Source organism: Salmo salar, chromosome 11 (genome assembly GCF_965601325.2).
Source record: "Salmo salar chromosome 11, fSalSal1, whole genome shotgun sequence".
Classification (NCBI taxonomy): domain Eukaryota; kingdom Metazoa; phylum Chordata; class Actinopteri; order Salmoniformes; family Salmonidae; genus Salmo; species Salmo salar.
The window spans coordinates 106,104,114-106,127,037 of record NC_138301.1 but is presented as its reverse complement, the minus strand read 5'-3'; the positions used below and the strand labels follow the sequence as shown (position 1 = coordinate 106,127,037).

At 42.1% G+C, this 22,924-nt stretch overlaps 1 protein-coding gene across 4 annotated transcripts in view; it reads left to right on the top strand.

Annotated features, from left to right (window-relative positions):
- The first annotated feature begins 3,199 nt into the window (after window positions 1–3,199).
- LOC106563447 (latent-transforming growth factor beta-binding protein 3) overlaps window positions 3,200–22,924 on the top strand; it is a 46,887-nt gene continuing 27,162 nt past the window's right edge. For all 4 annotated transcript variants that reach the window (XM_014129032.3, XM_014129033.3, XM_014129031.3 and 1 more), the window contains exon 1: window positions 3,200–3,888. In XM_014129032.3, coding sequence (XP_013984507.2) covers window positions 3,648–3,888 — 241 coding nt within the window. In that variant the 5' untranslated portion in view covers window positions 3,200–3,647. The remainder of the gene's footprint in view (window positions 3,889–22,924) is intronic.

Genomic DNA, 22,924 nt, shown 5'->3' with positions numbered 1-22,924 from the left:
TGACACACACAGCCACCCTGGATTGATTATAATGACAGCCTTGTGTAAATGCACACAGAAAAACAGACACCCATTCCCAATTCTTTCCACAGGGCCCTCGTCATAAATGTTGATGACATGCTAGTAGACTAAGTCACAGGATATGACTGGAGAAGCACCATATTTAACAATCAGGCTCATGGAAAACCAGTAGCATACGAAGGTTAGATAAATAGAACAACCCTGCCAACCACAGCCAAACACTTCCATCCCTTGTCAAACTTGCGCACAGCAGTCTCTCCTTGTTTGCCCAGTCCCACTGAAATGTGAGGGCTGATCTCTGTGATGTCTAGGCCCACAGCCTCCACCCTTCCCTGGCCCTGTGGTCTCACCGTCTGTCCCACTGGTACCACTGACCCAGTCTGGTGGGGTTCTGGCTTTCACAGTTATCCCACGTGACGATTGTCTTGATATGGAAGATGAATATGTGTTGTAATGAGTCACAGTAGCCTTACTACTTGGTTTGTAAGTAATAACTATAGAGTTTACAAAGGGGGCAATTTCACACAATTGCCCCAGTGTGTATCGTGTCTGTTTCGCAACAGAAGTAACTGGAATTCTTTTGTCCCCTCTGTGACTATAGAAATTAGACAGTGATGTAGCCCCCCCCCTTTCTATAGCTGTGACTCCCTGACATTCCTGTCATGTGTATGAGTGGCAGTCAGTGATCAGACCTTTGATAGCTCTGTGTGCAGGTGGTGGTGCCCCGAGTGTGTATTTCCAACTCCATTTCTCATCTGTTTAGTCTGAGTACCTCTCTCCCGTTCTAATGTTAAAAGCTGGACTGGGCTCTTGACTCAGTTATTTGTTTTGTTGGGGTGTGAGTGAAGGTGCTTGAGTAAGTGTTTTTATGTGTTACAGCTCCACTGGGTTCTATTTTTGTGAGCTCCAGTGAGTTTTTTTATTTTATTCGATTGTGAGTTTGCATGTGAATGTTTTCTGCAAGTGTGTCTTGGCAAGGCATGTCGCTGTGAGGGGGAGAAGCGGAGGCAGAGAAATGTGAGAGCAGCCTGTGAACTCTCTCCAGGCCCATGCAGTCATTTCCTTAGCGACTGAAAGCAAACATTCTTACTTTTCGGAGAGGAAGTGACTCAACCCCTCTCCCCAACTCTCACTTTCTCCTGGCCAATCACATGACCCAACCGGATGATATTCCTGACCCCAACCGTACATCATTAACTGATTGTGCAGGTCAACTAATCATCATGGTGTGTGGTCTGTAAAAGGCACTGAATGGTCAATCTGAGGTCTGCATTGGCTGTGCAGCATTTACTGTGATATGGCTTCTGGAGAAGTAAGGGCATTCATACTTCTTGTGCTTTGTGAGCAGTGCAGAGCTGTTGTCAAGGAAGTTGTCAAGGAAGTGAGTTTGTGTTTATATAGGACCTCTCGCCCTCACCTACCGTCAACCAATTATGTAAATGTGGAGCTATACGGAGCCCTCTCCATTGTTACCAAATTTGAGAGGCGCACTTCGATGCAGTACAGAGCTCAATTTGGCCTCTGCATGCCTCTGGAGTCTCCGCAATTGTGTCACACCATCCATACAGCGCCTCCGACCACATTTTCAGATCAAGCATGAATTGTCTCTTAGCCTACTCCCCTTTCCGTATGTGGTAATGCTCTGTTGTTACTTCATACTTTCTTTATATTTCATTTCACTACTATATAAAAATCCAGTATACTTTGATCGGATAGCAAGATTTGGCAATGTTACTGTCTCATCCAGTCGTTGTGCTGTCTCACATACACTACCATTCAAAGTTTGGGGTCACTTAGAACTGTCCTTGTTTTTTAAAGAAAAGCTAATTTTTTATCCATTAAAATAACATAAAATTGATCAGAAATACATAGACATTGTTAATGTTCTAAATGACTATTGTAGCTGGAAATGGCTGATTTTTTAAATGGAATATCTACATAGGCGTACAGAGGCCCATTATCAGCAACCATCACTCCTGTGTTCCAATGGCACGTTGTGTTAGCTAATCCAAGGTTATCATTTTAAAAGGCTAATTGATCATTAGAAAACCCTTTTGCAATTATGTTAGCACAGCTGAAAACTGTTGTCCTGATTAAAGAAGCAATAAAACTGGCCTTTAGACTAGTTGAGTATCTGGAGCATCAGCATTTGTGTGTTCTGTTACAGGCTCAAAATGGCCAGAAACAATTAACTTTCTTCTGAAACTAGTCAGTATATTATTGTTCTGAGAAATTAAGGCTATTCCATGTGAGAAATTGCCAAGAAACTGAAGATCTCATACAACGATGTGTACTACTCCCTTCACAGAACAGCGCAAACTGGCTCTAGCCAGAATAGAAAGAGGAGTGGGAGGCCCCAGGCCACAACTGAGCAAGAGGACAAGTACATTAGAGTGTCTAGTTTTAGGAACAGACGCCTCACAAGTCCTCAACTGGCAGCTTCATTAAATAGTCCCCCCAAAACATCAGTCTCAACGTCAACAGTGAAGAGGCGACTCTGGGATCCTGGCCTTCTAGGCAGAGTTCCTCTGTCCAGTGTCTGTGTTCTTTTGCCCACCTTAATATTTAATTTTTATTGGCCAGTCTGAGATATGTATTTTTCTTTGCAACTCTGCCTAGAAGGCCAGCATCCCGGAGTCGCCTCTTCACTGTTGACGTTGAGACTGGTGTTTTGCGGTTTTCAGCTACAATAGTCATTTACAACATTAACAATGTCTACACTGTATTTCTGATCAATTTTATGTTATTTTAATGGACAAAAAATGTGCTTTTCTTTCAAAAACAAGGACATTTCTTAGTGACCCCAAACTTTTGAACGATAGTGTATGTACCAATATTGGTCATTCATTTTTCATTTGTCCAGAAATGAGATAGGCCTAAATTATGAGGGCTAATTATTCATGTTTTTGGGGGGGAAACCGTTTTCTCAACAGGCACCTCTTTTCCTCCCACAACTGTAACTGTAAGCTAGGTTCTTCTGAATGAGGAGCTGCTACGCACTGTTGGCAGTTCACACTTTTTGATTAGGAGGTGTTTTCCAGAGCGACACGCACAGCCGCGGTTATCTTTCGCTGGATGGGAGGATAGGGGGCGTTAGAGAAATGACCAACATGCCTGGCCTGCTGCCAGCCCTCTCTGGAGAGGATTGGCTCCCTCTCCCTCTCTCCTCCCCTTCTTTCCCAAACCCAGATACGCACAAGCCAACCATCCAAGCAACATCAGGGAGAAAAGAGAGCGAGAAAGCGGGTAGGAAAAGGGGAAAGTTATCTCGGTAACTTTTGGGTTGTTAACGGCGTCCTGTATTTTAACAACAAAAAAAGGCATACCTTTTACAGTTCTGAATGAATAATTGTTTTATGCAGGGTGACTGAAATTAGCTGTTTTGAAAGGAAAGGAAGGAAGTACACCACTGGAGTTTTCTCCATACTTTTGTCGTTGTATGAGGCACCTTTATAATCAACATTTTGGAATATCTACGGAAGTTAGTCGGCTGTTTTCAGGGTTCGATTGAAAGGAATATCGACTCCATTGGTGGTTTGGTCCGGGCTAAACAGTCTTTAGGAGCATTCCATTTTGCCACCGTGAATGCCCCCATCTCTTCGTGCACGGCAGTGAAGGATGCCAGGATGCCTTCTCTGATCATTTCCCATCTGCTCGTCATCTGGCTGGGTGTCCAGAGGCTAGCCTGGTGCGCAGAGCGCGCATCCACCCGGGAGCGCTTCAAAGTGGTCATCGCCCCTCTCATCTGCAAGAGGATGTGTTTGAAAGGCCAGTGCCAGGACACCTGTGAGCAGGGCAACAATACCACACTGATAGGCGAGAACGGACAGTCAGCGGATACTCTCACAGGGCCTGGATTCAGAGTGGGTGAGTGGTTGGTTTGATGCCCTTTTTGGAGACATATTTCTGAACAATATCAGGCCTACTAGGGAAGAAATTGCACATAGGCCCCTAGGCCTAAATCATCAACATCAAAAGAAACAATTACATCTCAGTGGAAACTTTACTATTACCTTGCATTTCTCAGACATGGCTCATTGGCATATTTCAGCTTTTCCCCTCTAACCACATCTCCACATTGTCTGGCTGGCATGTGTTGAGTCTATCTGCACAGTATCAGATAAACTGTGGTAAGGCATGGAGCCTTATACTAGTTTACACTCTTGAGCCTACACTGGAGTTGACTTTCCTCTCCCACTGCCCTGTAAAGGAGGTGGCCAGTAACAGGTCAGTCACTCACAACACACTCACAATCAGGGGCGTAGGAGCTACTCTGACATTGGTGGGGACACATTTTGCTACTGGGTTCCAGGGGCATGCCCCCTGATTTAAAAAATAAATAAAAACAGGTTTTAAATGCTAATTTATAGTGACTTTTGTGAAAATTATACAGACAAATCTTAACTTACAAATAGGCACATTTACAAGTCTAAGAGGGACCTTGCATAGAGGCACGTACTCTGGTACAGTCCAATTAGTCTTGGTGCCATGGCCATTCATACTGCACTGAATACCAGTGTGACTGTTAATGGGGACATATTCAATGAAACAAACATTTTGTACTCTTTTTCTGCTACTGTATGATTTTCCTAGTATGTCAGGTTGTTACTACTGCTGCTGTACATACTGTATGGTTTGAAACTTAACATAATATTTTAAATGCATAATACAGTTATTAAACTGTAATAATAACCAGCAACATACACAGTTGACTGTTTTAATAAAAAAAAGGTACACATGAAATGTCAAACTGAAATTAATCAATATCTCCACTCAATTATGAAAAATAAAATCACATGGTTGCACCTCTCCTGCATAAAGTTAAAGGCATATTTTGGGATTTTGGCAATGAGGCCATTTATCTACATCCCCAGAGTCAGATGAACTCGTGGATAGCATTTGTATGTCTCTGCGTGCCAGTGGAGGCTCATCAGGGGAGGAAGTGGAGGACCATCCGCCTCAGTGAATTTCATAAAAAATGTAAATAGTGAAACATTAAAAATGTTATCCTTTTAGATAAAACTATACTAAATATATTCACATGTCACCAAATAATTTATTAAAACACACTGTTTTACAACGAAGGTCTCAACAGCACTCTCTGGGGTAGCAACATGATTTAGCCATAAGACAGCTAGTTTCTGTCCTTCTCTGGGTACATTGACTTCAATACAAATCCTAGGAGGCTCATGGTTCTCAATAGTGGAACAGTTTTGAACAAATTAATTTCTTGAAAAATAAAGGAAAAGCAAGAAAGAGTGAGCCAGCTATATTTCGTTGTATATTTTTCACTTTCACATACTTAGGTAGCAAATGCAGCTAGCTAGTTTAGCCTACTCAAACGCACAGCTCAAACAGAGAGGGATGCTATGTTTGCTAGCTGGCTATGGCTATCCAACACTGGAAGTCTTCCAAGTCAAGGTAAGCTTTGGTTTTTATTAATTTATTGCTACTGGGGCCCACCGTTGTAACTGCTAAAGTACTTGCTGTACTCTGTACTGCATGATTGTAGCTGATTTACTAATGCATTAGTTCTAGTAGCTATGTTGACTATGATGCTAGCTAATATGGTGACACAACAATGTAGGCTGTGTGTAGCAGTTAGCGATTATGGTATGAAGGTTTGGCTTGGAATGGTTTTTTCGCCTGGTCTCAGACAGCTGTTGTGTTGTGCAATGAAGTCCACAAGTGAAGGGAAAAGGTGAGAGGAGGAGAGCGCGTAGATGTGAGAAGGAATTATACAATGACCAAAGTGATCATGCTGTTCGTATGTGGCTGCTATGAAATTGAACTGTGTTTGTGGCCAGGTGATCAGGTGATTCATTACGTCGATTCTGTTGAAAAACATTTCTTAAATGAATGCAAACGAAACAGGAATAAACATACCTGAATTTGTCCAATAGAAACTCTCCTTTGCAACTGTTTGGAGTGGACTAATGATTGCACCCTAGATCAGCTAGATGCAGGCAAGAGTGTGCAAGGCGGTATTGAATGTGTCACTTTCTGTCACCGTGTTTACCCCCATTTCTCTCTCGATCTGTGCACCTACGCTGTAAGCTTTCATTCATAGGCTAGGTTGTAGCAACTTCATGATGGGTATAGGGAAAATTTGAGTATCATGTAGTAGCCTAAACCTAGTGATGTTACATTGAGCTGGGTGAATGGAATATGAATGACAGTCATCCAATATGCTGTAATAGAAATAAGGCCATGCTCATTTAAAAAAAAAATCGCCCTCCCTCATTTTAAATGGCAGTTTGAAGGAAGTTTCTAACTAGTGTCCTTTGGGTGGTGGACCATTCTTGATACACACGGGAAACTGTTGACCGTGTGAAACCCAGCAACGTTGCAGTTCTTGACACAAACTGGTGCGCCTGGCACCTACTACCATACCCTGTTCAAAGGGACTTACAATTCTTGTCTTGTCCATTCACCCTCTGAATGGTACACATACACAATTAATGTCTCAATTGTCCCAAGGCTTAACAATTCTTCTTTAACCTGTCTCCTCCCTTTATCTACGCTGTTTGAAGTTGATTTATCAAGTGACATCAAATAGGGACCATAGCTTTTACCTGGATTCACCTGGTCAGTCTATGTCATGGAAAGAGCATTATGTTTTGTACACTCAGTGTATATGATCATTCAGATTGATTCACAGTTCACACTATGACAGATCATCAGTCTATGAACTTTATGGCCTTGGAGTGGCACTTCTAACTATCTTACCTGTTGGTTTGAGAGAGCACTGTTATTATTTGCTCAGCTTTTAATTAGTCGTGATTAGGGGGTATCCCTTTCTGTGATGAGGTGGTGTCCCTTTCTGTGTTGATCTGTGTGGGGCCCAAGGTTATTTTAGGTTGACTTACCCCCCAACCCCACAATTAAGGCAGACTACGATTTGCTTTAGAATGCGAACAGGATCCCAAAATAAACTGCAGTGGTAAAAATAAACAAGGACACTGATTCAGTCACTGTGAAAGCTACATTTATGCAAATACAGCAGAGGTCGTCCTTGAAGTGTTGGCTGTGGGGCATCGTGGTCAAGAGGGTTAGAGCAATATTCACATTCACTTAGGCCCACACATTTCCTATACATTTACACAAATCTTTCCCATGTTTTTATAAAAAAAATACAACTAATGACTGTAATTTCAGTTGACCCTGTCATGGTGTTTTCAAACAGATTTTGTTTTGGAAAATATTGTAGTGAAATGTGAAGTTGCTAAGCTTTTTCTCCCAACATGTCACGTCCTGACCAGTAAAGGGGTTATTTGTTCTTTTAGTTTGGGTCAGGATGTGGCAGGGGGTATTTGTTTTATGTGGTTCAGGGTGTGTTTGTGTATGTGTTCACGTAGAGGGGGTATTTGGTTTATATGGTTCGGGGTGGTTGTTTATGTAGAGGGGTATTTGATTTATGTATTCCGGGGTTTTTGGGTTATCGTTCTATGTTAGTTTATTTCTATGTTCTGTCTAGGTGTTTGTATTTCTATGTTTTGGTAATTGGGATTGGGGCCTTTAATTGGAGGCAGCTGTCTATCGTTGCCTCTGATTGAAGGTCCTATATTTAGGAGTGTGTTTGTCATGGGATTTTGTGGGAGATTGTTTCCGTGTATAGCGTTATGCCTTACAGGACTGTTAATCATCGTTGTGTTTTTGTATACATGTTTGTTTTGGTTTTCCTTCTTTGTCCTAAATAAAAAAGAAGATGAGTATACATTTTCCGGCTGCGTTTTGGTCTACACCCTACGACACCCGTGACACACCAGCCCTTCATTACAGAACTACAGCATATTTGTAAATTACAAAAAGGGTTTTTGTCATAATAAACTATATTTTTCTGCACTGTAAAGGAATTGTTCACAAAACATCAGAATGGCCCTGCATTTATTCTCCAGTTATAATTACAGTACAATACTGGATTATTCATTTTGTGTAATCTGAATATTTGGTCTAGAGATTCAAACTAGTGTACAATCGGGCCTGTGTCTAATATTGTACTGTAAGCTGCATTTACCCAGGCTTTTGTCCAGCTGTGTGGGTTTGTCTGACTGGCGCTACAGAGTGCAACCTAAGGCAGCGTAACTTTTGGCAGACCAAAGGTGTGTGTGGACTGTGCACTCAATGGACATGCAGAATTTTCTCTTTAGCATGTTGCAATGGCCGCTGGTCAATGACGACAACAACAACGCTTTTCCATATCTGAGTGGCTGTGACTTCAGCACCACAGCGAAACTGAGGCCTAGACTGAGCAAACCTGCCAGAACCTTGCCGTGATGCAGTTTGCTTCCAAATGCAGTCATTTTCTGCCTAATGATTCAAGATTGCCTTTCTTAAAAGAACAATGTTAAAGTTGTTGTAGAACATTATGAGAAAAAGGATAAATAAGGCTTTGTGAGTTACAGGTAAGTCTGTTACGCCTCAGTCTACCAGGCTGGTTTTGTGTAGCTATTACTATATTTGACAGTAATTACATTTCCATCCTAGGTTCTGAGAGTTCATTTAAAGTAACTGTCCATTGAAAATCTCACTTTTAAAAGTTCATATTCTGTTAACTTACCCATACCCAAATAATGTTGTTGACTTGTCCTATACTCATATTTGTGTCCAAAGCATAAATTGGAGAAAAAAATAAACACTTCAAAAATCCCACCTCAAACTTGCATCTCCAACAGACCGTTTAAAAAAATGCTTGCTATTTCCTCATAAATCATGGCTGAACTGGCAAATCAGTGGTCTACTTGCATAAATATTTTCAATGACCGGTATATGCCCAAATGGACATTGCAGTCAAAAACGTGATTTTCCTGTTTTTGTTATATTTCGACACTATGAGGATGAAATAATACTCTGAAATTGTAACAATTAAGATAATGCCCTTTTTGTGTGAGAAGTGTTTGAAAAGAATTCCTGGCATTTCAGCCTGTTTAAGTGGGATGAGTTTTTGGCCCAGATAATAACATCACAATCTGATCTACTATGAAGTGGTAAGCGGGGTAGGCTCTAGACTCGAGTCTAGATGATTCTATCCGCCAATCAGGGCTGTGTCACGTCCTGGCCAGTAAAAGGGGTTAATTGTTATTGTAGTTTGGTCAGGACGTGGCAGAGGGTATTTGTTTTATGTGGTTCAGGGTGGTGTGTTAGTTAGGAGGGTGTTTGATTTATTATTTCCGGGTTTTGAGTTATGGTCTATGTTTATGTATTTCTATGTGTAGTCTAGTGAGTGTGTTTCTATGTTGAGTTAATTGGGGTGGACTTCCAATTGAAGGCAGCTGTTTGGTGTTGCCTTTGATTGGAAGTCCTATATTAGTTGGGTGTGTTTGTCTTGTATTTGTGGGAGATTGTTCTTGGATTGCTGTGTTGCTTGCAAGACTGTTATTTTGTCGTTCGTCGTTTTGTTATTTTTGTATACGTGTTTGTTTGGTTTTTTCCTTCTTTTCCGTAAATAAAGAAGATGAGTATACACATACCTGCTGCGTTTTGGTCCGCCATTTCTAACGACGAGCGTGACAGGCTGTGTATGTAAATATATACAAGTTTTATCAACACGCCCACTCGATCAGACTGAGCATTTCAATGGCAAAAGGAGGCTCGGGAAATAAATGCTAAAATATATATTTGAAGTTATTTTCATGAAATAAACACACACAGTGATTTATTAGACATAGAATGATGATTTAGAAAGACAATTAAAAAGACGGCATGGGGCTTGGAAAATGGAAGGAAAACTATTTCATTTATATTGTAATGAATTATCGGTAACACTTCATAGAAATATGGAAACACTGTATAGTTACTTTAAAGATTTGTAATAGATTCTAACATGGTGTCACGTCCTGACCATGATAAGCTGTTATTTTCTATGGTAGAGTAGGTCAGGGCGTGACAGGGGGGTTTTCTAGTTTAGTTTTTTTCTATGTTGTTATATTCTAGTTTTGTATTTGTATGTTGGGTTGTTCTAGTTTTTGTATTTCTATGTTGGGCTTTGTTTGAGATGATCTCCAATTAGAGGCAGCTGGTCATCGTTGTCTCTAATTGGAGGTCATATTTAAGTTGGTGTTTGTCCCACCTGGGTTTGTGGGAGATTCATTTTGAGTAGTGTATGTTTCACCTCTGCGTCACAGTTTGTTGTTTTTGTCATGAAGTTTATTTATGTATTGCATAGTTTCACAGTATAAATAAAATGTAGAACGACACACACGCTGCACTTTGGTCTGCTCCTCTCTACGACAACCGTGACACATGGTTAATGCAAAAGAAACTGGTAAATGAGAGTTGACACAAATCTGTCAACCTCAACTCCAACAGTGAAATTATATAAGTGACCCTTTTCGATGCTCATTCTGTGCTCATTCTCTTCATATTTCTCTTATGCTACTGTCAGAGGTGTATGGCACAGGTCTCCTAATATATCATGTTAAGGAATTCCAGTGGTGTGGGGAATCCAGCAGGGTCAGAGAAGGATTAGTTATTGCTTACTCAAAATGAATAACGTAATCTGATTACTTTTGGATTACTTTAACTTGCAACCTAAACCAGTCATTGTCATGAATTTGAAGTTTGACAGCTATGCAATTGTTATTATTTTAATATAAAAATAGGGTTCCATAATTTTTAGATTTTTTTGCTCAATAGAGATGCATTTGTCTACATCTTTTTTTGCCCTAATATCACATAGGCTAATTCATTTGGGGCTAATTCACCACCTGTGTAAGTGGTTAACTAGATCGCTAACTCTTAAGTATAGCCTAATATTACTGATAGTTGATATCTAACAGTACATTTAACGTATAGGCCTATGCACCCACCTTGAATGGCCAACGTGAGTGTCCTTTGTTCAATAATAAAGACAATTCAGACCAGAAAACTGGGACTCATTTATCTTCAACAGTAACAACACCGGTTGCTTTCAATACAGCGTTTTACCGCAATTACATTTTGAATTATTGTGCAATCAAAAAGCATTTTACAAAGGAGAGCGAGAGCATGAAACTGCATTGCTTCAAAGCAGAAAGCAGGAACTCTGTAGTCCAGAACAGGGTTTCACAAACTCAGAATGTCAGTATTGCCAGAGAATAGGTAATGAAGTAGTTAAATAAGCATAGTTATATTTTTCTGCATTTTCTCTTGTCATACTCAAATAACATATCAGAGATGAATCCCATAATAATATCAGATATGGCATGTGCTGTGTATGTTGACATACTTTTACATGTTTCATTTCCAGCAGGTTCTATAGATTAAAGAGTCAGTCGGCGGTTGGTCTTTGAATCAGGCTCGTATTGTTCTGTGTTATGTCTCATCCACACAGTCATGGAGGTTGAGCTGGGTTGTGCAGGTCAGAGTGAAGCAGCACTGTATGACCAAAGAGGCTGAGAATGGGAATCCAGTGAGGTTACTGATAGACACTCCTCCCACTGCCCCCTCCCACCCTCCCTGCAGTATTTACCTACAGTAGCTCTGAATCTGGGTTTTCCTGCTCACAGCTCTGTTTGGGCGAGGGACGCTGGACGCTGCCTTTCTTCTCCTCAAAGGTTGCTACCACACAGGCATTCCATCCATCAATCTCAGTTGCCTGGTAGCTGTTGCTCCCCATCTCTACTAGACCTGTTTCTGCTCTCCCTACCCAGTCGTTCTCCCTCTGTATCCTTAACCAGACCTTCCCAGCTCAGCCCAGTCACTCTCCCTCTGTATCCTTAACCAGACCTGCCCAGCTCAGCCCAGTCACTCTCCCTCTGTATCCTTAACCAGACCTGCCCAGCTCAGCCCAGTCACTCTCCATCTGTATCCTAAACCAGACCAGCCCAGCTCAGCCCAGTCACTCTCCCTCTGTATCCTTAACCAGACCTGCCCAGCTCAGCCCAGTCACTCTCCCTCTGTATCCTAAACCAGACCAGCCCAGCTCAGCCCAGTCACTCTCCCTCTGTATCCTAAACCAGACCTGCCCAGCTCAGCCCAGTCACTCTGCCTCTGTATCCTAAACCAGACCTGCCCAGCTCAGCCCAGTCACTCTCCCTCTGTATCCTTAACCAGACCTGCCCAGCTCAGCCCAGTCACTCTCCCTCTGTATCCTAAACCAGACCTGCCCAGCTCAGCCCAGTCACTCTCCCTCTGTATCCTAAACCAGACCTGCCCAGCTCAGCCCAGTCACTCTCCCTCTGTATCCTTAACCAGACCTGCCCAGCTCAGCCCAGTCACTCTCCCTCTGTATCCTTAACCAGACCTGCCCAGCTCAGCCCAGTCACTCTCCCTCTGTATCCTTAACCAGACCTGCCCAGCTCAGCCCAGTCACTCTGTAACCATCTGTATCCTAAACCAGACTTCCTGCTTCATCCAGCCCAGTCCATGGGTCATTCAATACCAACCATGCATTTAATTCTGAAGGCTCAGCTTCTGTCCCACATTTTATTGCAGTGATTTATTTAGGTTTTCCCTGGGCATGGGTCAGAGGTAAAGGGCAGAGGTCAGAGGTCCATGGGAGAAAGAAAGGTCAAAGAGAAATCAGCAAAACAAGCAGAACTGGACCAGCCCAAGTCTAGCTGTCCGTGTTTAGAGACACACTTTATTTTCCCTCTGAGAGCCCTCTACTCTTCCCAACACTCACTCACTTCCTCCTCTGATGCCAAGTTATGGGGGCTGTGGTTAACATGGGAAACCCAGAAACCTGCACTACTCCACAGTGTGCCACAGGCCTGGCTGTGCACAGAGATGAGGCTAAGCATGGCTTCACTCACACACTCTGTCAGTCTCTCCCTGGGGGATTCATTCAGCCATTTTAGAACTGTGTGTGTGATGACTGCCTGATGACTGCCTGATGACTGCTTGATGACTGCCTGATGACTGCCTGATGACTGCTTGATGACTGCCTGATGACTGCCTGATGACTGCTTGATGACTGCCTGATGACTGCCTGATGACTGCCTGATGACTGCTTGATGACTGCCTGATGACTGCCTGATGACTGCTTGATGACTGCTGGATGACTGCCTGATGACTGCCTGATGACTGCTTGATGACTGCTTGATGACTGCCTGATGACTGCTTGGTGACTGCCTGATGACTGCCTGATGACTGCCTGATGACTGCCTGATGACTGCCTGATGACTGCTGGATGACTGCCTGATGACTGCCTGATGACTGCCTGATGACTGCCTGATGACTGCCTGAGGACTGCTTGAGGACTGCCCGATGACTGCCTGATGACTGCTTGATGACTGCTTGAGGACTGCCTGTCATCTGAATCATTGCTCCTCATGAGCCTCACCCCACTGTGAACTCTACATTAAGGGTGTGTGTGTGTGTGTTTGTGTGTGTGTTTTTGGTGCCATGTCACAGCCTTCCCTCAAGGTTGTGTTTTAATGCTTATGGGTTGTCTCTTTCTCTTATTTAGGCTACTCTCATATGGAGGGAAAATATCTCAGGTTATTTGAGGTCAGGAGCGATGTCCATCTACAGTCCAATCCCAGTGTTTGTTGATATCTGTTCAGCCTTTACTGCGCCCGGGTAACCCTTCAGGTCACATGGTTATTTGGTGATCTTAACAGGGATTTCTCATGGAATTAGATTCCTCCTCTCAGGGCTATTCCCGTCCTGTCACTGGCTCTATTCAAGTCAACACTTTGGCGCAGGTTGAGAAAAAATAGGCAAATTGTTTTTGGCAGCTGAAGCTCCAAAAACACAACACTAATTAGAGGTCATTTGTTGAAGTGATGAGGGAACACAGTGTGAGTGTCATGGAGGAGGCCATCTCGCATTTGAGGGAAATATAGGAGCTAGCTCAAAACAACATCTTTAACCCGCTTTCCTCCCATTTGCTTAGTGTGGGGAGAAAAGGAGCAGTTATTTAACGCTGGCCAGTGGAATGTGAGACGGTGTGACTGCACCCCGCCAGACCTCTAAAGCTGCACAGCCATTAGCCAGGGTAAATACAGAATAACAGTGCTGCTGCCAGGCCAGGCCAGGCCGGGGGGAGAGGGCCCTAAGACACCCCAGCCACTACAGCTCCCCTGAGGGGTGTGCCACCGCACTGCAGCCGGGCCTGGGCAGATTTCTGAAGTCAGCTCCGCTGGGTACACTGTCAGCGCTCCTCTCTCTACCTGCCTGGTCTGCTGTTATACTGTAGGCCCAATGACAGTGGGATTAGACCAGCGATTATATGACATCACTCACACTGGTGCCAACATTCTCTCTCTCTCTCTCTCTCTCTCTCTCTCTCTCTCTCTCTCTCTCTCTCTCTCTCTCTCTCTCTCTTTCTCTCTCTCGATGTTAAATAGCTCTGATGCAGGGGTTACACTGGTTCATGTCCACCTCTGGGCCATGTAAACAACCTCACCTACCTCCATGACATGTCATGCCCATTGAGAAATCAGGGATTGGAGTGATGGGTTGGGCAATTACACATAGTGTAAGCCTAGATATTTATTTAGAATCAAAATAAGTGTTCTAGATAATTCTGCTTTAAAATAGGGGGTGGGTGGGTTTAATGAAAGTGGACTGAGTAGTCAAATGGTTAACAGTGGCGGTCTGTGCCGTTTAAGATGAGGGAAGACACATTTTTTTTAATGAGCATGGCCTTATTTCTATTACAGCATATTGGATGACTGTCATTAATATTCCATTCACCCAGTTCAATGTAACATCGATAGGTTTAGGCTGCTACATAATACTCAAATTTGACATATACCCACCATGAGGTTGCTACAACCTAGCCTATGAATGAAAGTTTATAACGTAGGTGCACGTAGGTGTTTTTCAACAGAATCATCGGAATGAACACACCCCTGATCAAACGCAAACAAATCACTTTCATAGCCACATACAAACAGTTTGTTGCATTACTTCTCGCATCTACGCACTCTCCTCCTCTCATTTTCTCCCTTCGCTTGTGGACTTGCACAACATATCAACTGTCTGCGAAAAAACCTTTCCAAGCCAAACCTTCATATCATAACCACTACACACAGCCTACATCGTTGTCATAACATTAGCTAAAATAATGTCATAGTCAACATAGCTAATAGAACTAAGACGTTAATAAACCCGCTATAATCATGCAGTACAGTGTACAGTCAATAAGCTGTTTAGCAGTTACACCGGCAGGCCCCTGTGGCAATAAATTAGTAAAAACCAAAGCTTACCTTGACTTGGAAGAGTTCCAGTGTTGGATAGTCATAGCCAACTTGCTAACATAGCATCCCTCTGTTTGAGCCAGGTGTTTTACACTTTCAAAAGTGGTGCTCACGAGCCAAAAGTGGTTCCCGTTTTTTGTGTACTATGTCATCAAATTGTGTACCACGTCATCCATTCCGTATGATTTGTTACGTCCTGCAAATATACCATACCAGTCAAAAGTTTGGACACACCTACTCATTCCAGGATTTGTCTTTATTTTTACGATTTTCTACATTGTAGAATAATACTGACGACCTCAAAACTATGAAATAGCACATATGGAATCATGTAGTAACCAAAAAAGTGTTAAACAAATGAAAATATATTTTACATTTGAGATTCTTCAAAGTAACTACCCTTTGCCTTGATGACAGCTTTGCACACTCTTGGCATTCTCTTAACCAGCTTCATGAGGTAGTCACCTGGAATGCATTTCAGTTAACAGGTGTGCCTTGTTAAAAGTTAATTTGTGGAATTTCTTTCCTTTTTAATGCGTTTGAGCCAATCAGTTGTGTTGTGACAAGGTAGGGGTGGTATACAGAAGATAGCTCTATTTGGTAAAAGACCAAGTCCATACTATGTCAAGAACAGCTCAAATAAGCAAAGAGAAATGACAGTATATCAAGGCACACCTGTTAATTCTTATTGGTGTCCTTTAGAAAAACCCTGGAATGAGTGTGTCCAAACTTTTGACTGGTATTGTATATGTATATGACTGGTACTGTGTATATATATATATATATATATATATATATATATAGTGCTTTCAGAAAGTATTCATACCCTTTTTCCTTTTTTTGTTGTGTTACAGTCTGAATTAAACATTTATTCATTTTTGATTTTTTTGTCACAGGCCTACACACAATACCCCATAATGTCAAAGTGTAATTATGTCTTTAGAACATTTTACAAATTAATTAAAAATGAAAAGCTGAAAAGTCTTGAGTCAATAAGTATTCAACCCCTTTGTTATGGCAAGCCTAAATAAGTTCAGGAATAAACATTTGCTTAATAAGTTCCATAATAAGTTGCATGGACTCACTCTGTGTGCAATAATAGTGTTTAACATGATTTTTAAATGACTACCTCATCTTTGTACCCCACACATACAATTATCTGTAAGGTCCCTCAGCCGAGCAGTGAATTTCAAACACAGATTCAACCAAAAAGACAAGGGAGGTTTTCCAATGCCTAGCAAAAAAGCATAAAAGCATACATTGAATATCCCTTTGAGCGTGGTGAAGTTATTAATTACACTTTGGATGGTGTATCAATAGACCCAGTTTCCACAAAGACACAGGCGTCCTTCCTAACTCGGTTGCCGGAGAGGAAGGAAACCTCTCAGGGATTTCGCCATGAGAACAAGGGTGACTTTAAAACAGTTAAAGAGTTTATTAGCTGTGATAGGAAAAAACTGAGGATGGATCAACAACATTGTAGTTAGAATTTTGAAAAGAATAATGGGAAAATATTGTACAATCGAAGCGTGCAAAGCTCTTACCCAGAAAGACTTACAGATGTAATCACTGCCAAAGGTGATTCTACAATGTATTGATTCAGGGGTGTGAATACTTATGTAAATGAGATACTGTTTTTCTGTATTTCATTTTCAATACATTTGCAAACATTTCTAAAAACATGTTTTCACTTTGTCATTATGGGCTAGTGTTTGGAGATGGGTGAGAGAAAAAAAGATGTAATCAATTTTGAAGTCAATACTTTCTGAAGGCAATGTGTGTGTGTTTAGCGTTGAAGCAGGCACTGTTTGGAAAGCTTAGGGCTGCAGCTCTCCTTGCCAAGCAATCTGGGGCAGATGCGCGGGGTTGAGAGGATGCAGGAGTGCAGTAAAGGTAGGCCTATCTAGTTCCCAGTTAGGCCCTTACTCCCAGGCAGCCTGCTAGCCGGCAGGAGGAAGTAGAGGAGACTTTCTCAGGCCTGTGTTTTAAAAACCCAGTGATTATGACATTTACTCTGAGCTATGGGCACAGCTACAGAAGTCCAGAGTCCACTCTGTGTATGTGGTATGTGGTCTCACAGCTCCAGTTTAAAGCAGGCATATTTGGGGATGTGGTTTCTTGCTATTCTACTGACAGTAAAGACAAGAGCGTCATAAGACCTTGTGCCTCCCATTATTGTAAGCATGCCCTTTTAATAGTGGTAGTAGTGGTAGTGGTGGAGATCATTATTGTGGTGTAATGTTGTTTTTGTCATTGTCCTTTTGATGGTATTTCTGCAGGGGGTGTGACGAAATTAAAATGGAGTGATTTGACATGGGTTGTGGAGCTTATTGGCATTATTTGAATCATACATTGATTGCTAGTGACCCATAATGTGTTATTCTCTTATCGTTACATTATTATTTATTATTATATTATTATCATGTATTTTATCTGTTACCACTAGTACAATATGTGTAATGCTGAGTTGTACTAACAATGAGAACTTTCCTGTGGTTACAGATAGAGGGTTTCACTTAATAGTATTTTCTGATGGTTTGGCAAATACTCTCTCCTCTTTAACACCATACTTTTTAAGGCATATAATCATACTCTCATAATCACTTTGACTCAGGGATGGAGTCCTTTGATGGGGGTGGGCGCCACAAAGAAATTTGAACTCATCGTGATGGGCAGCAGTGGCTCGTGGGTCTGCGTATCCACATCCATACCCACACGTGCAGTCAAAACCTGCCCTAGCCTAAGTAAAATGTACCCCAATTTTTTTTGTTGAGTTAATTTCCTGAAATGTACACATTTTGCCATGGGGCATAGAGAAAATGTTGCAGTTTGGAATGAAGTTTGCTGCAATGCAACACTTTTTGCCATGGGACGGAGAAAATATGTAGCAATTGTATAACTATTTCATGCAATTCTACTCATGTTTTCATTGAACAGACGGGAAAATGTTTTACAGGACATTTCCTGTAATTTTACTCATTTTGCCATACGGTGGAGCAAAATGTTTGCAGTTTTGAATATGTCTGAGTGAGAGTGACTAACCATGACTACTACAAATTTAGATAACTGGCTAGACAAACTTGCCAAACTTAAACATGTTAGTTGACATGGGCTAATTAAGTGACTGTCAGTGAATGACATACTGTAACAAGAGAAAAATTATTCATTTGGAAATTGAACCTTGTGTATTCTACTATTCTAACTCTCAACATTAAGTTGAGACCCCGACTGAGTTTAGTTTTTGGAAATTGATCCGCGGGCCTACAAAAGGGGTGCTGCCAGTTGCCCATCCCCGCTTTAAAGGATGATGAATATTTGTTAAGCCATGAGAAGCTGGCCAGCCTTACTGACCCACTGACATATTTCAGATTGTCTTCTAAGAAACATAAGCTTTCAGATGTACACCAGGATTCATTCCTTTTGCAGCTCACTGTACATAGACTAGCTGTTGAACTGGAGCGTTAAACTATAATTTGTTCATTTTGAGCTGGGAATATTTGAGTTGGGAGAGAGAGGCTGTGGTTGGGTGTGAGGCTGAAGGGGGAGGCGGTCACGCTGCTGCTGCGTCATCTCCAGACAGACAGAAGTGCGTGGGTGGTAGGCCACACTCCGAGAAAAACCTCAAACACACAAACAGCGTACAGACAGGCAGGAGATCCCCTCTACTAAAGCTCATGCTGAGGTCTGGGGGAAGTATGAGGGTTTTCTGGTTTTACATGCACTGTATGAACTGTGATGCAGTGATGTGAGAGAGCTCTGAGCTTTCATCTCTTCTGCTAGGTTTCATTTGAATGGGGACTTAGTTGAACCTATTGTTGCTCCTGTGGCTTTTTTCACTGAAAAGGAAATAGAATGGTCCTTGCTCAATCTGGAGTGTAGAAACGTCCAAGTCTTGAGTTACTAAAGTAAGATCTATTGTTGAAATATTTTCCTTGGCTAAAACTCTTCCCCCCTATTGTCCTCAACCCTGGTTGATTGGAATGAAAACCTAGCAACCAAAAATTGGTTTGAAATAACATAATTAAACATTCCAAAATGTGTCAGTATTTCTGTGTATGTACAGTATGGTACATATCGGGTTACGTTAGTGCAACCTGGACTCAGGGGTAGACGTAACATAGAAATGTAAATCCAGGACACGCCAATTGGTATATGTTACGTTTCGTATGGTATGTATTAATTTGTGGATGACCATCATCCATTTCGTATGAAATGTTATGAATTACAATTTGTATGATATGTTACATATTGCAATTTGTACAATATGTTACGAATTGCAATTTATACAATATGTTACGAATTCCAATTTGTTGTGGCTAACGTTAGCTAGGTGACTAGGTGGCGGATTAAGGATAAATTAGGTTTAAGGTTAGGATTAAGGTTAAGGTTAAGAGTTAGGTTAAAGGGTTAAGGTTAGGGTTAGGAGAAGGGTTAGCTAGCATGCTAAGTAGTTGCAAAGTAGCTAGTAAGTACACTGAACAAAAATATAAACGCACATGCAACAATTTCAAAGATTTTACTAAGTTACAGTTCAAAGAAGTAAATCAGCCTCCCAAGTGGCACAGCAGTCTAAGGCACTGCATCGCAGTGCTTGAGGTGTCAACCCGGGTTCGATCCCAGGCTGTGTCACAACCGGCCGTGACCAGGAGTCCCATATGGCGGCGCACAATTGGCCCAGCTTCATCCGGGTTAGGGGAGTTTTTGGCCGGGGGTGGCTTTACTTGGCTCATCGCTCTCTAGCAACTTCTTGTGGCGGGCTGGGTGCCTGCAGGCTGACTTAACGGTGTTTCCTCCGGCACATTGGTGCAGCTGGCTTCCGGGTTAAGCGAGTGTGTGTTAAGAAGTGCAGTTTGGCAGGTCATTTTTCGGAGGACATGTGACTCGACCTTCGCCTCTCCCGAGCCCATTGGGGAGTTGCAGCGACGAGACAAGATCGCAATTGGATATCACGAAATTTGGGAGATATCAGTAAATCAGTCAATTGGCCCTAATCTATGGACTTCACATCTGGGAAAACAGAAATACATATTTTGGTCACAGATACCCTAAAAGAAGGTAGGGGCATGGATCAGAAAGCCAGTCAGTATCTGGTGTGACCACCATTTGCCCCATTCAGCGCGACACATCTCCTTCGCATAGAGTTGATCAGGCTATTGATTGTGGCCTGTGGGATGTTGTCCCACTCTTCTTCAATGGCTATGCGAAGTTGCTAGATATTGGCGGGAACTGGAACACGCTGCCGTACACGTCGATCCAGAGCATCCCAAACAGCTCAGTGTGTGACATGTCTGATGTACGCAGGCCGTGGAAGAACTGGAACATTTTCTGTTTACAGGAACTGTGTACAGATCCTTGTGACATGGGGCCGTGATTTATCATGCTGAAACGGTGATGGCGGCAGATGAATGGCACGACAATGGGCCTCAGGATCTCGTCACGGTATCTCTGTGCATTCAAATTGCTATCGATAAAATGCAATTGTGTTCGTTGTCCGTAGCTTATTCTTGCCCATACCATAACCCCACCGCCACCATGGGGCACTGTTCACAACGTTCACATCAGCAAACCACTCGCCCACACGACGCCATACCAGCTCTCTACCATCTGCCTGGTACAGTTGAAACAGGGATTCATTCGTGAAAAGCACATTTCTCCAGCGTGCCAGTGGCCATCCAAGGTGAGCATTTGGCCACTGAAGTCGGTTATGACGCCGAACTGCAGTCAGGTCAAGACCCTGGTGAGGATGATGAGCACGGAGATGAGCTTCCCTGAGACGGTTTCTGACAGTTTGTGCAGAAATTCTTCGGTTGTGCAAACCCCCAGTTTCATCAGCTGTCTGGGTGGCTGGTCTCAGACCATCCTGCAGGTAAAGAAGCCGGATGTGGAGGTCCTGGGCTGGCATGGTTACACGTGGTCAGTGGTTGTAGAACATTTCTGGGATCTTTTATTTCAGCTCATGAAACATGGCACCAAGACTTGACATGTTGCGTTTATATTTTTGTTCAGTATAGTTGCAAAGTTGCTAAAATGCTAAGGTTGTCCGTGATGACATTCAAACACCAACATTTGGATTGCTAGACGTGTCGTTTTATTTGCCCACCCATCCACTCCGACCAACCACTGTACTTTAGTTTTTGCCTGAAGTAAACTTCTGTTTTATGTAACCATACCAACCATAACATATCATACTCATTTGAGTGTCCCGGATTTACGTTTACTATGTTATGTCTAGTATATGAAACAGGCTGGTTAGTGTGCCAAATCTGTGGTAATGCATCAGTGGGCACAGTCTGTGTATGTATGTGTGTGTGTGTGTGTGTGTACATTCGTATCTATGTGTGTATCGTTGTCTCAGCTTGCTCACACTACAGTTTAAGAATGACAGGTATGTATTTATGAAAAAGTCTCTCTGCATCTGGAGAAGCGATAACAGCAGATTAATTTGGATCCCTCTGATGGTTCTTCCGTTGCACTTTATCTATTTTACTTCTCTTTCTTCTCTCTCTCTCTCTCTCTCTCTCTCTCTCTCTCTCTTTCTCACACACTCTCCCCCCTTCTTCCCCTCTCTCCACTCTCCCTTTTCTTCCTTCTCTCTCTCTCCTTCTCTCTCTCTCTCTCTCTCTCTCTTCCTAACCTTCTTTCTTTCTCTCATTTACATTACATTTACATTTACATTTAAGTCATTTAGCAGACGCTCTTATCCAGAGCGACTTACACATTTTCACCCAGTTGTCTCCCCTCACACACATACACGTACATAGGGTCACGTGTTTTGCAGATGCTTGTATGGGGTAACTTGACTATATAAATGCTCCTGTACTCTTTGTACAGGGAGGCTCACTCCATTTCACCTGCGTGGGTGGTGCGACCAGCCACCTTATTATAATATGTTTTTAATAAAAGTAATACCTTGATTGATTATTGATTTCGCCTCTCCTCATTATTAGTTAAAAGGTAGAATTGACATCACACTGTTCAGCTGTCTGATCCATTGGGTAAATAAACTTGGTTTGAGCTTTTCCTAGTTGTCCGTTAGGTTCTAAATAAACCGAGTAAAAACTAACAGTTGTCATCAACATTGTTTCTCTCCCTCTATTTCCTGCAGTTCCTCCCCTACCTCCCCTGTCTCAGTCTAAATCATGGCGTTATGGGAACGGAGCTCTCACTCCTCTGTCACATAAAACACTATGTCGAGAAGAGCTTTGAAACACAAAAAAAGTCAGTTCTCCCTCCTCCTCTCCCCCTGTCTTTTCTCTCTTTCAGCACATGCTGGATAGGAAAAAGATTTTCCCTTTAAATGCGGTTTGGAACATACCTGTGAGCCAATTTTGAGTATGAAATCTATTTCCAAAGACATGGCATTAAAATTGTATAATGTGAAAGTGACATGTGAGGATAATTTAAAACACATCCCCTGGGGATTTGGGCCTCGTTATTACAGTTTTTCTCAATTGCTAAAACACAATTTCTGAAACCTTGCTCCATTTCCTGAAAACATTAAACACAAAACCTCATCTTCAAGCACTATTTACATAACCTCTAACTCCTCTCGCAAAATGAAACATTCGCCTCAAAACAGTTTTACCTGTGTTCAAAATCAAACACTGCTCTCAAATCATAAACAAAGTGATCAAAATGATAAACACTCTCAAGCAGTCAGTAAACAATACACCGAAAAATAGAAAGCACATTGTTCAAAACATACAATTCTCAGGGAGAAGTACATTTCTAATAAATAAAAAAATTCATATTTTTCCGTCATTGTCTTTTGATGA